Source organism: Thermobia domestica, chromosome 7 (assembly GCF_964235325.1).
Source record: "Thermobia domestica chromosome 7, izTheDome1.hap1.1, whole genome shotgun sequence".
In the NCBI taxonomy this organism is placed as follows: domain Eukaryota; kingdom Metazoa; phylum Arthropoda; class Insecta; order Zygentoma; family Lepismatidae; genus Thermobia; species Thermobia domestica.
Window position 1 is genome coordinate 258,135,485 of NC_137460.1, and position 12,813 is coordinate 258,148,297.

At 35.3% G+C, this 12,813-nt stretch overlaps 2 protein-coding genes across 2 annotated transcripts in view; both read left to right on the plus strand.

Moving 5' to 3' along the window:
• LOC145689688 (protein sidekick-2-like) overlaps positions 1-3,727 on the plus strand; it is an 87,408-nt gene extending 83,681 nt beyond the window's left edge. The window contains exons 12-13 of the mRNA XM_081763885.1: positions 1,173-1,378; positions 3,634-3,727. Coding sequence (XP_081620011.1) covers positions 1,173-1,378; positions 3,634-3,727 — 300 coding nt within the window. The remainder of the gene's footprint in view (positions 1-1,172; positions 1,379-3,633) is intronic.
• LOC145690850 (receptor-type tyrosine-protein phosphatase kappa-like) overlaps positions 1,187-12,813 on the plus strand; it is a 132,314-nt gene continuing 120,687 nt past the window's right edge. Inside the window, exon 1 of the mRNA XM_081766212.1 lies at positions 1,187-1,378. The gene's annotated coding sequence lies outside the window, so the exon portion shown is untranslated. The remainder of the gene's footprint in view (positions 1,379-12,813) is intronic.

Below are 12,813 nucleotides of genomic sequence, written 5' to 3' on the forward strand. Positions count from 1 at the left end.
AAAATTCTAACACAATGGGGGCATATCGTAGCTTCCATATGACTAATAGAACGGTGCGAAGATTCCTGTATTCTAAGAGTCAAACTCTCGCTTCAGCTATTTCACTCTGGATAATATAAACGTCATTCAAAGGTAGATTGCTTTAATAGCTAGTTCATAAACCCGGCAGATGTAGTGATCACCTTCAATATATACGGGTTGCAAAAATATAATAACCTTATCGTCAATACGGTACAGTCTCATATAGCCTAGACCAGGATCTTTCAATGTCTCAACCTGAGGGTCGAAGATGAGCGAAAAATATAAATATAATTAAAATAACTTTTTTAAGCAAGTGTCCAAGATTTTTAATCAAAATTAGAAATCACTTTTTTATCATATGACCCGACATTAAGTGAGTAATGAAGTTTTAATATTTTGAAAAGGCCTCCATTTTAAAACAGTATGACGAATCGGATTCGATATTTGTAATATGAATGAACTGGCCATTTTGTTTTAATCCATTCGCTTTTATTGAAGTTACTTTATCCACCATATACAAGAAATGAATTCTACTATTAGAAGTAAATTGATATCGTGAGATCACCGCAATAGGTATATTAAAAATCACACACAAACTTATTACAAACCAGATATTATAAACGGATCGCTGGCAAAAGGATGTGTTAAAATGGTTATCCTCATAGGACATAGGTTGAGAACCACTGACCTAGATGCTAACCTTAGATTTTGATTTAGCAGTTAGTGCGTGTAGCTGTAGTGCACTTGGGTCTAGTTTCGGTTCCTGGTGAAAGAGCAGAGAAAATTTAACAACCATTCTCTTTCATGAATCATTCACCCTATTGAGCCAAAAGGGCACAACTTTGCAACTATAAAAGTCATTTCATTTCTCATTAGTCTAAATGCTATATTCAATCAATCAAACAAGTTAGTCACTAAACTAGCGCTCAGAAATTGTATTAATCGAAGTGAAACTTTTTAGATGTTTGAGGTACCAAAATGTTATTCTTTACAATGTCTTTCCTTTTATTAATATCACGTTCTTAAGAAAAGCAATTGGTATTATATAACACATTTATCTTTTGGTACTAATTTTGTCCTTCAGCGGTAATAATGAATCTACAGTATAACATGCCAGTTCTAATAAAACAAACTTATTTCATTCATTGTAGGTGACAGATCTAGAACCTTCAACATATTACAAGCTTAAATTAAAAGGAAAAACAACTGTTCTGGGTGAAGAAGCCGAAATCACCAGAAAAACAAAATTATTTTCACCTGTGATTGAGGGAAGTGTAAAGGTTTTAAATAATAGTGTGACCAACACAAGCTTCGATATCCTGCTGCCTCCTGGGAACGCAAAACTTACAGAAAACAGGTATGTAATATTTATACACTATTAATACAGTACAATACTTGAAGTACAATAGCATAGAAATCGATTTGCTCTACGGCACTGTGTATATAGAATGCACTTCATAACACGCGTCTGAGAGTGTCTTCAGTAACAGCTAGCAGCCTAACACACCACCTTAGCACTTGTTACAATAGATCACTTTCTCCCGTGAGCTCTGTGACTAGTCGAAAATATGTATTCTCAGGAGTGGAGTTGAGCTATGGCAACAAAACGCACATTCTCAAAGAATATCCGAAATATTCAGATTTTAGAAAAAATAACTAGGACTGTCAAACAACTTTTTGCCCTCCTTTTTGGGGATAATGAGAAATTTAGTCATTATATACTAGATTTTATTCGTGAGATGGAACTTAATGCGTTGTCTGAGGACGTTCTCTTAGGGTTTTGCGTGTTGCTGTTATTATTATTATTATTATTATTATTATTATTATTATTAGTAGTAGTAGTAGTAGTAGTAGTAGTAGTAGTAGTAGTAGTAGCAGTAGTAGTAGAAGTAGTAGTAGTAGTAGTAGTACTTTGTTTATTTTTCTTTAATTTTCGTTTGATTAAAGTTTTAAACCTCTCTATCAGTTCTTGGAAATAATGATTACGTTTATTGTTTTCAATTCGGTAGGCATTTTGTGAATGCATTTGTTGGCAATAGAGCTCTTTAGAACGGAAAGAGAAAGTTTCGGGATGATGAACTAATTAAAGACCAGTAATGAACATATATTCCAATATTTGAGTCTGGTAGAATAAAAGGTAATTTTAACCTAGAGGACTGTGCGTACACGCTGCAATTCATCTTTCTTTAATAACAAGTGAATATCGTTTCATAGTGTGAATCTAGTTCTTTCAAACTATATGCTATTTCAACAGTTAAACTTGAATTTGTGCATGTGTGAGTACTGGTTGAAATACAGTAATAAGATCAAGTTCCTCGGACACTGAAATCATATGAACAAGCCATTACTCACTATTCCTTACCGTTTTTGTTTTGTGGCAATAACTGTCGAAACCCAAAATACTTTATTTCAACCACTTTCGGTTTGAATACAGACCTAAGAGAGGAGATAGAACCCATTATTGGGTTGCTGAATTGATTGTAAACAGCCGCTTCTTGATTCCTTACCATTTTTGCTCTAGAGAAATCAGTATTCCTGAAATCAGAAATAATAGTTTATCTGATGCACTTCCGGTTTTGTTAGAATGTTGTTGAATGTCATGATACATTGTCTTGAGACGCTGAATCGTTTCCAAAAGCCCGTTACTCGCTATCTATTACCGTATTTTCTCTATGACGATAAACGTTGAAACAGAAAATTGCCAATTTTAACCATTTCCGGCTATGAATAGTGGGTTAACGAAGAAGGTGAAAGGAATCTATGATAGATCTGAGATAGATATGGTGGGAACAGGTGATAAATGAAAGAGAGACAGAAGCTATTCGTTTGATTTTCGTCTCTCTTAACAAATTAGAATTTGGGGAAACGGGCGTCAGAAAATAGACTCTGCTTCTACTTCTTGACTTCTGGGTCTGTTCGAAGCGATCTGGTTATCGAATCATTAGCCATCTCCGAGAATACTGGTCATTCATGACCGAAAATCATTACAAAATCGTGTAACAAATTGCAGCTTTTCCTTTGGATGAACATGATATATTTCATCTCAGTAGACCTGAGTACATCTGAAACTTAATACACTTGTAAACCAATTAATCGAAAACCTAGGAATCATTTATTTGTTATCTTTATGACCACTGAAACTAATCATGCTAACCTTAAATTAAAATCCAAAGCTCTTGATTTAATGAAACACTTTGCCTTAATTCGTAAATTATTAACGACGATTGGTTGACTCCATGTTATTACTTGTCACTCGATGTGAAATGGTAATAATATTTTTTTTAAACAATGAATTTTAAGAGAAAAATGAAATTTGAGAAAATGCTTGAGAACATGTCGTAATTCAATTCAGAATACTGGAATAATTTATTAATTACAACTCATTTTTGCAACTAGTCAAAATAGAAAAAAACTAAGAAAAATTAAAAATAATTTAAAAAATTAATTTGAGTAGTGGCGGTTAGAAGGCAAAGTCACTTATGCTTCACATTTTCCATAAATTCGTGAAATTCTAATTAAAACTGTAGGGTTAATGCACCTATATTGGAGTTGGCTGAGGAAATTTTCATCTTCCAATGTTAACACATTTTCCATATGTTGTTTTTGTTCCAGTAAGTGCATTACTAACTTTAGTTCCTTACCTAGATTTGGCAAGGAAGCTGATCGGTTGACCTCGCCGATGACTAGCCAAGGTGCAACATTTTAAGTCCGCTAAAACCAAAGGTGTTTCCTGTGTCTGAATCGTTTGAGTGATTAAGTTACAACAAAAACTGATTTTTTTCCGTGGAACTGAATCCTAAAGACATCCAAACAACAACTCTTGTGAAGGCTTAATGCGTGTATTTAAGCATGTTTCTTTTTACTCATTGGTACTTTTTCTTGACTCAGGATCCCTCTAATCTACCTCGTAATTCTCATTCAATTTTCCATGATTCTGAATTGGCATACTGTTAGTTCCGCGCTCTCACCTACGTGACAGCAAGATTTCTTTTGTGTAATTCGCAAGTTCTACATAACGAAGAATGCAGTCCTGTCTTTCCATTCTTATTTGGATTTTTGTGAAAAGAAACACGTATAGTTTCTACGTTTGTCCAGTCAAAATGGCCACTTACTAATAATGAAATTTAAAACATATTAATCGTTAGTACTTTCTTAGTACTGGTTAGTACTGGTTTACTACTCTCACCCATGTAAAGTTATTAACGAATTAAAGTGTCGATTTTCACTTGACGTCAAGCCAGAATCGCCACATTGTTAAATACATAGGGAAGTTTTCTTGGGTTAAATTCTCGCCAAATTCAAAAGCACTAATGATCAGTTCTAGTGCAATCATTAGTGCTTTTTATAGTACCAACATTAGAGCTTCAATAGTTGGGACGCCAGAACAAAAACACTTTTGGGGACTAAATTCATGGTAGCCCCTCCCCAGGAAACCACTAACGATGAAACCTAGTGCAACCGATAGCACATCGTTAACTAACTAACTAATTAACTCTATGGCCTATGGAACCCGGAGGTTCAATGCCGCGTTCACAAAAGCTCTCCACTGACTTCTATCCTTAGCTAACTGCATATAGTTTCTACTTTGTATTCCAATCTCTGCTAGATCCATTTTCATATCGTCCTCCCATTGTCATATCGTCCGGTCTTCCTAATGGTCGTTTTCCGATTGGTCTCCCAGTCAAGACTTTGCAAGCGTTTCTACTTTCTTCCATTCTAGCTACATGATCAGCCCACCTAAGACTCCTAGACTTGATGACCCTAACAATGTTGGGTAAACCATATAAATTATGTAGTTCCTCGTTATGAAGTTTCTGCCATTCCCCATTCCTATTCCTCCTGGGTCCGAATATTCGTCTCAGGATCTTGTTATCAAATACTTTCAATCTATGTTCTTCCCTCAGAGTAAGTGACCATGTTTCGCAACCATACAGAAAAACAGGCATGATTTTCGTTTTGTATATTTAAGCTTCAAATTTCTGGACAGAATTCGCGACAGCAAGAGATTTTGAACCGAATAGTAACACGAATTCCGTGTTAGTCGACATTAAATTTCTTCGTGAATATGATTTTCGTCTGTTAATATTGATCCTAGATATTTGAAACTATCCACTTTATCAAAAGTATTATTTAATATTTTAAAGCATCTATAATTTTCTGTATTACCGTCCCCACTCACTTCCATGTATTTAGTTTTCTCTGCATTTACTTCTAAACCCATGTGCCTGCATCTCTGCATTTCTTTCTATTGCTCTCCTATCATCCTCTATTAAATTTATATTATCAGCATATGCCCTAACCTGGTGAATACCGTTCAACTCTAGGCCCTGGTTGCTATCTTTGATTTTCCTTATAGCGTATTCTAGCACAAAGTTAAATAATAATGGCGACAACGCATCTCCTTGTTTCAGGCCATTTTCGATGTGAAAGCTCGTGGACAAAAATTTTTCTACCCGGACTTTACTTTGGGATTCATTTAAACATATCTTAATTAATCTAATTAGCTTTCCCGGTATTTCAGGTTCTGTAAGAACGTTGTATAATGTTTCTCTCCTAACCGACTCGTACGCCTTTCTAAAATCAATAAATAATTGATGTACCGGGATATTGTATTCCCACTTTTTTTTTCGAGTATTTGGCGAATGGTAAATATTTGGTCGATAGTTGATCGATTTCGTCTAAATCCGCACTGATAATCTCCAATAATTTCATCTGCTTATGGGGTCAGTCTTGCTAATAGAATATTTGAAAGGATTTTATAGGATGTTGACAGAAGAGAGATGCCTCGATAATTATTACAGTGAGTTTTGTCGCCTTTCTTGTGAATTGGAACAATGATTGATTCTTTCCACTCTTGTGGCAATTCTTCCTTGTTCTAGATAAGGAGAATGAGTTTGTGTATGTTGTTCCACAATTTTTCGCCTCCAGCTAAAATTAACTTAGACGGATTTCATCTACACCCGGAGATTTGTGTTTCTTTAATTTCTTTATAGCGGTTTCTACTTCTATTCAGTTGGGATCTGGAATATACGGTTCTGCGGTGTGTATCTCCTTTTCTCCACGCACACTAGTTTTTGGTTGTGTGTTAAGCAAACCGTCAAAGAAATCTTTCCATCTTTTTAAGATGCTATCCGTATCAGTGAGAACTGTTCCGTCAGATTTCTTTAATAAATAAGCACGAAGTTGATAGCCTTTCTTAAATTCGCTGATCCCCTTATACATGTCCCGGATGCTTTTATTTTTACTATTATCTTCAAGTTCCTTAATTTTAGCTTTCAAAAAATCGCGTCTCTTTGTTCTAAAAGTTTGCAAGTTTCCCGCCTGATATCTGCAAAATTTTGTGCAGTTATTTCATTCGGATTTTGTAGCCAGCGTAATTGTGCCTGTTTTCTGTTCTCTGCTAGTTTTATGTATTCTTGGTCGAACCATGGTTTGTTCCTACGTATTTCCGAGTGTCCCAATTTTTCTTTTGCCGAAATTTTAATGCTATCTCTAATTTCAATCCAGGTATCCTCAACACTAGTGCACTCCGAATCTTCTAAAGCCGAGAATCTATTCGACACTTCAATCTGGTATTCCTTTCTTACCTGTCTCGCTTCTAATTTCTTTAAATTGAATCTCTCCGTTTTCGGACATTGAATATTACCTTTATTCAACGATAATCTCTCACGTATTGTCGCTGCTACCAGGTAGTGATCTGTGTCACAGGCAGCCAAACGACCAAATATCATCAATGATGCTAGATTGCCTTCTATCTACTAAAACGTGATCAATTTGATTATGTGGTTTTCCGTCTGGTGATGTCCAAGTATATTTATGAACGTCGCGATGTGGGAATTTTGTACTCTTCACAACTAGACTTTTGGATGTTGCAAAGTTCACGAGTCTAACACCGTTGTCATTACTTTCTTTATGCAGACTTTCGTTCTCTATAATTGGTTTGAAAATATCCTCTCGTCCTACCTTCGCATTGAAATACCCTAATAGAATTTCCATATGGTATCGCGGGAGTTGACCAAATATCCGTTCCACTTCTTCGTAAAAACTGTCTTTTATATCGTCATCCTTATCTTTAGTTGAGGCATGTACATTTAAAACAATAATATCATACCACCGTCCCTTAAGAGTAATAAAAGAAAGTCTGTCAGTAACAAATTCAACCCGTTTAGTTGATGGTAATATTTGTTTGTGAACGACAAAACCCTGTTTCTAACTGGTGATGTTATTTCCTTCCCCGTAAAAGGACGTAAAATTTCCGGAATTCACAGATCCATTTCCTTCCCATCTAACTTCCTGAACTCCTACTAGGTCCATCCTGTATTTCTCTAACTCACTCGTTACGGATTTTAACGCGCCTGCCCTATAAAGACTCCTAATATTCCATGTTCCAAATCTCATGTCCTTTTTTTTTTTTTTTTTTTTTTTGCTGAGATCGTGCCAAGTTATCAGTCCTTGTCCGAGGCTTTTCTGAATATTTCTGAACAAGTTTTTATTTTTACAGGATGAGGTTGTTAGCCTTACCCAAACTCCCAAGCTGGAGGACCACTCCTAGTCGGCTGTCTGCGACTGCTTATTCAGTATATTCGCAGCTAACCTCTATATCTAGAGGCCTTCTCCTCGATCCGCAACCTGAGGACGCGCCATGCCGTGGTGACAGGCACCCACGTTACATCGTTAGAAAACATTAATAGTTTTGTTAGTGCTTTCTGTTAGTATAGATGTGGCCAGTTATATGTCACGAAACTTCCATAAGAAATACATGGGGGTTTTTGCAGTTTGTAAAATTCCCGGCAAATTTAAAATCACTAATAGTCAATTATAGTGTAGTCGTTAGGGCGTGCTAGTGCATCAACTCCGAACATTAGCGCTTCGCATTGTGAATGCTTATGTTGGAAGGTGCAAGCATGTAGTTAGCACCCCATAAGTTTATCTTCTAGCGTCCATACTGTTGATGGATTATGTTGGAAGTGGTGCAAATAAACCAAGTAACGAAGTAGAAACTATTACACTATATTTGGTAATTAATGCTTTTAAATTTGACAGAAATTACACAAAATTCCATGCTGTCTACAGTTAGTCCCGTCTACATCTCAAATACTACTACCACTTTTCACATGCTTAGTGCTACGTTAGAGCACTAAACACTAACGTTAGTGCTATGATAGTTTAGAAGTTATTAATGAGTTTCACGGTCGGGGCTAACTTTAGATTTTTAAATTTTTACACAACTTTAAAGTAATTGTGCTACAAAAATGGTACAAACACCTGCAGTTAGTGCATCGTTAATGCTCCAAAAAGCACTAAGCTTTAACGTTAGTGCTATCGTAGTTTAGGAGTTATTAATGAATAACTCGTACATGACTGAATATTATTGACTTTTATACAAATTTATCGAATTTTACATTGACTTCTGAACTATGATAGTACTGATGTTACTTCTTGGTGTTTCAGGAATCAGTAACGATGCACTAACTTTTGATGTGTGTTCCACCTTTGAGACAACAATTATTGTAAAATTCGATAAATTTAAATTCAGTTGCGTCCGAGTTATTTTTAATAACTCCTAAATTATGATAGCACTAATGTTAGTGCTTAGTACTGTTTGAACACTCACGATGCACTAATCTCTGGTGTTTGCACTAACCTTTGAGGGTCAATTACTGTAAAATTAGATAAATTTAAAATTATCTCCGGACGAGTTATTCACTACTATCTCTACACTATGATGGCACTAACGAAAGCGCTTAATGTTTATTGAGTACGAACAATGCACGCTAATATTTGTCTGATTTCTCTCTGACAATTAGTGAAAAATATTTAAAATTTAGCAATAGCGATGCACTAACTTTTAGTTATTGTCGTATATTTCTGGAAAATTAATGTAAAATTCAATAAATTTAAATTCTATTATGCCCGAGTTATTCATTAATAACTCCTGAATAGCAGTAACGTTAATTCTGTGTGCATTATGAAGCACTAACGATGCACTAATCGTTAGCGTTTGTTCTGCCTTTGTGAGACAATTATTGTAAAATTCGATAAATTTAAATTTAGCCTCGAGTGAATTATTCATATATAACTCCTAAATTATGATAGCACTTGCCTTAGTGATTGGTGTTTCGTTAAGCACTAATGATGCACTAACCCCACCTTTGTGGGATAATTATAGTAAAATTCGATAAATTTAAATTTAACTCCAATTTAGTTTTTCATTAGTAACTTTTAAACTATTATAGCACCAAAGTTAGTGCTTAGTATTTTATAGAGCTCTAACAATGCACTAACCGCCGATGTTTGTACCACTTTTGTGGCACAATTAGTGTAAAATTGTCTAAACGTTAAAAATGTAAAGTTAGCCCAGCTTGAGTTATTAATTAGTAACTTCTAAACTATCATAGCACTAACGTTAGTGTTCATTGCACTAACGTAGCACTAACCATGTGAAAAGATTTAGTAGTATTTGAGATGTGGGCAAAGCTAACTTTAGACACGTGGAATGTTTTATTTTGTAAAATTCCTGCCAAATTTAAAAGCATTAATGACCACATATAATGTAGTGGTTACTACTTCGTTACTGAGTTTTATTGCAGAATTTCCACTATTAGACTTTCAACACTGTGGATGCTAGAAGATAAAACGTAGGTCGTTCTAACTATAAGATAGACCCTTCCGACAAAAGCATTTACGATGAGCACTAATGTTCGGAGTTGATGCAATAGCAAGCACTAAAGAATCGCTATCAATTACACTACAATTGACCATTAGTGATTTTAAATTTGGAGGTAAGTTCACGAAATGTAAAATTCCACATGTATTTCTTATGGGAGTTTCGTGGCACATAATTGGCCAATCTACATAAATAGTGAAGCACTAACAAAACTATTAGTGTTTTCTAGAAGCATTAACAATGAACTATTGATTGCGCTAGGGTTTCATCGTTAGTGGTTTCTGGGGAGGGGCTAACTTGAAGTTATCTCCCAAAGTTTTTTGATTATAATGTCCAAACCGTTGAAGCACTAAAGCTGTGAGTTGATGTTCTAAGAAGCACTAACGAAGCAATAACGATTGCAATAGAAGGGATTACTAATATGTTTGAATTTGGCGAGAGTTTGACCTACTAGAAGCACTAACGATGAACTATCGATTAAACTAGCATCCATCGTTAATACTTTCTGGAGGAACGTTTTTGGATCTAGCGTCTAAACTATTGAAGTATTAATGTTGGAAATTGGAATTTGACCCAATGAAAAATTCCCATGTATTTTTATGGGGGTTTCGTTACATATAATTGACTATATCTACACTAATAGAGTAGCACTAACGAAACTATTAGTGTTTTAGAAGCACTAACGATGAACTATCGATCACACTAGGACCCAACGTTAGTGCTTTCTGGGGGAAAGGTTTTGATTCTAACGTGCAAACTATTGAAGCATTAAAGTTGGGAGTTGGAGTTCTAAGAAGTACTAACGATTCCACTAGAAGAGATCATTACTACTCTTGAATTTCCCAAGAATTTGGCCCAATTAATAATTGCAAATGTGTTTCTCATAGGAGTTTCGTGACATAATTGACTATGTATACACTGATAATGAAGCACTAACAAAATGAATATTTTTTTAGAAGCATTAACGATAGCACTAGAAGAGATCATCAGTGCTCAAATGGGGAACAACTTCACGGAGGTTATTCTAAGAACAATGTTTCTAGAAAGTTACAAGAATGTCCATAGTTACGATTTCGGCTTGATATTATTTCAATATTTTCACTTTAGTTCGTTTAATAACTTGGCGTGGCTGAGAGTTCTAACGTTGCGCTTGAAGCACTAACGATATACACTACTTTTGAATACTTTGAAAAATATTTACAATAGTGGCGATTCTTGCTTGACGTCAAGTGAATATCGCCATTTTAATTCGTTAATAACTGTACATGGGTGAGAGTACTAACGTAGTGCTTGAGGACTAACCAGTACTAACGTAGAACTAATGATTAGTATATTTTTAATTTAATTATTAGTAAGTGTCGATTTTGACTTGACAACCGTATAGTGTCTTTCGATTTTGTTAGTTAGAAAATAAGTAAATCCACAGATAATTTCTTTATAGTAAAACTTACGATAATCAGAGCATTATTCACTACTTTTTCTTTCTTTCCTTTTCATATAACACATCAATCTTTCTGTTTTCTTCCGCTAATCTTTCTTTGACCTCATGGAGAAAATTATGTCAGCCTGTATATTTGTTAGCTTGCCCTTTAGGGCATAAGCTCATGTCTTGCGCAAATGTCATACATTCTATTGTCTCACATATGCACTATATGAGCCCTCCGGATTACCGGATTATTAAATCTGTATCAGTTCAATTCAGTTTGGTCAACACTAGCAGTATACTCGGATGGTCTAAGTTCCACTGGCATCCCTACTACAACGTTACAACAAGTTCATCAGTTCTATTCCAATCTTTAATCGCATTACCATTGTTATCATCACTGTTATCATTCCTTAATTACAGTTCACAAGGGTGGAAAATTTATTTTCGCACTTTCCGGTATCTTTCATGAGAAGAAAGAAGAAACGAAAAGTAGCGATAATCTACTTTTAAAATTCCTTTTCTTACTACGCTTAATGGAGTGTAAGAAACCACATTTTGATAGTGTTTACCGCGTCTGTTCTACGGAAATCAGTATTAAAACCGGAGGTAATAGTAAATTAGAATCACTTCCGGTTTCAGGCCAGTATTTTGGATAGTAATGAAACGTTGCCTTGAGACGCTGAATCGTTTGCGCAAGAAAAACAACGTTCAAACCGGAAATGTATAATTTTAACTACTTCCGGTTTTAATAGAGAGTTAACGAAAGAGATGGAATCTTTATTTTTTTTTTCATGTAATGTAGCAGTTATGATTTGAGTGAGTAATAATGGAAGAGAAAATTTTCAGATTCTCTGCTCTTAATCAAACCCTAAATATTCCATAATCCTAATAGTAATAATAAACATAATAAGGAATATACACCACCACAGAAGGTTTTGAAGTTTTACCTGATGCTTCTCATGCCAACCTTGAAGAGGTTTGATTCTCTGAGATGCACATCGTTGCGTGGAAGACTGCACTGTCGTCAAATAACATCTGTACTATACGATATATCTGGTTACCTAAAATGTCTACATATTCACTGGTTATAGTTCTCACTTAGAAAATAATAATAGAAGCAAAAAATAATTAAATTACGGGCCACATCGGAAGGTAATAGCTTTCGTATTTAACTGTAGGAAGAAGTCAGTCCATACCAAGCGCATGTTTGGCCATGCTGCATTGACATATCCAATCTGTTGTGTGGACAAACGGGAAAAGTTAACTCATCGCAGGACATAACCCTCTTCTAATCGTTAGCGGTCACGATTCTTGAAGCATCTTTCACATCACTGGCGTTGACCAGAGTTTCGGTAGAATAACCTGATCGGGAATGTTGAAGCTATGTAGCTCTTGAAGGGTCTGTGGTTGCATAAACAGTTCATCATTCTACGTGATCATTGAGTTCAACAGTAGATTGGGTATAAAGCTCTTCATCACTACTCTCTTCCAAGGTATTTTACCAATAAAAAGAGCAAATGCAACGATGTTTGGAGGGGGTGCGGACCCGATGGAACCTCTCGTGGGTGCACTCCTCGTTAACATTTAAATGATAAATAAAATCCAATTAGTCAGCTGAATAAAGCAATGCACAAGGATAGAAACGTCAGGACTTTACTTTCATGATTTTGCCATAGAACAAACGTGATATATATTTACA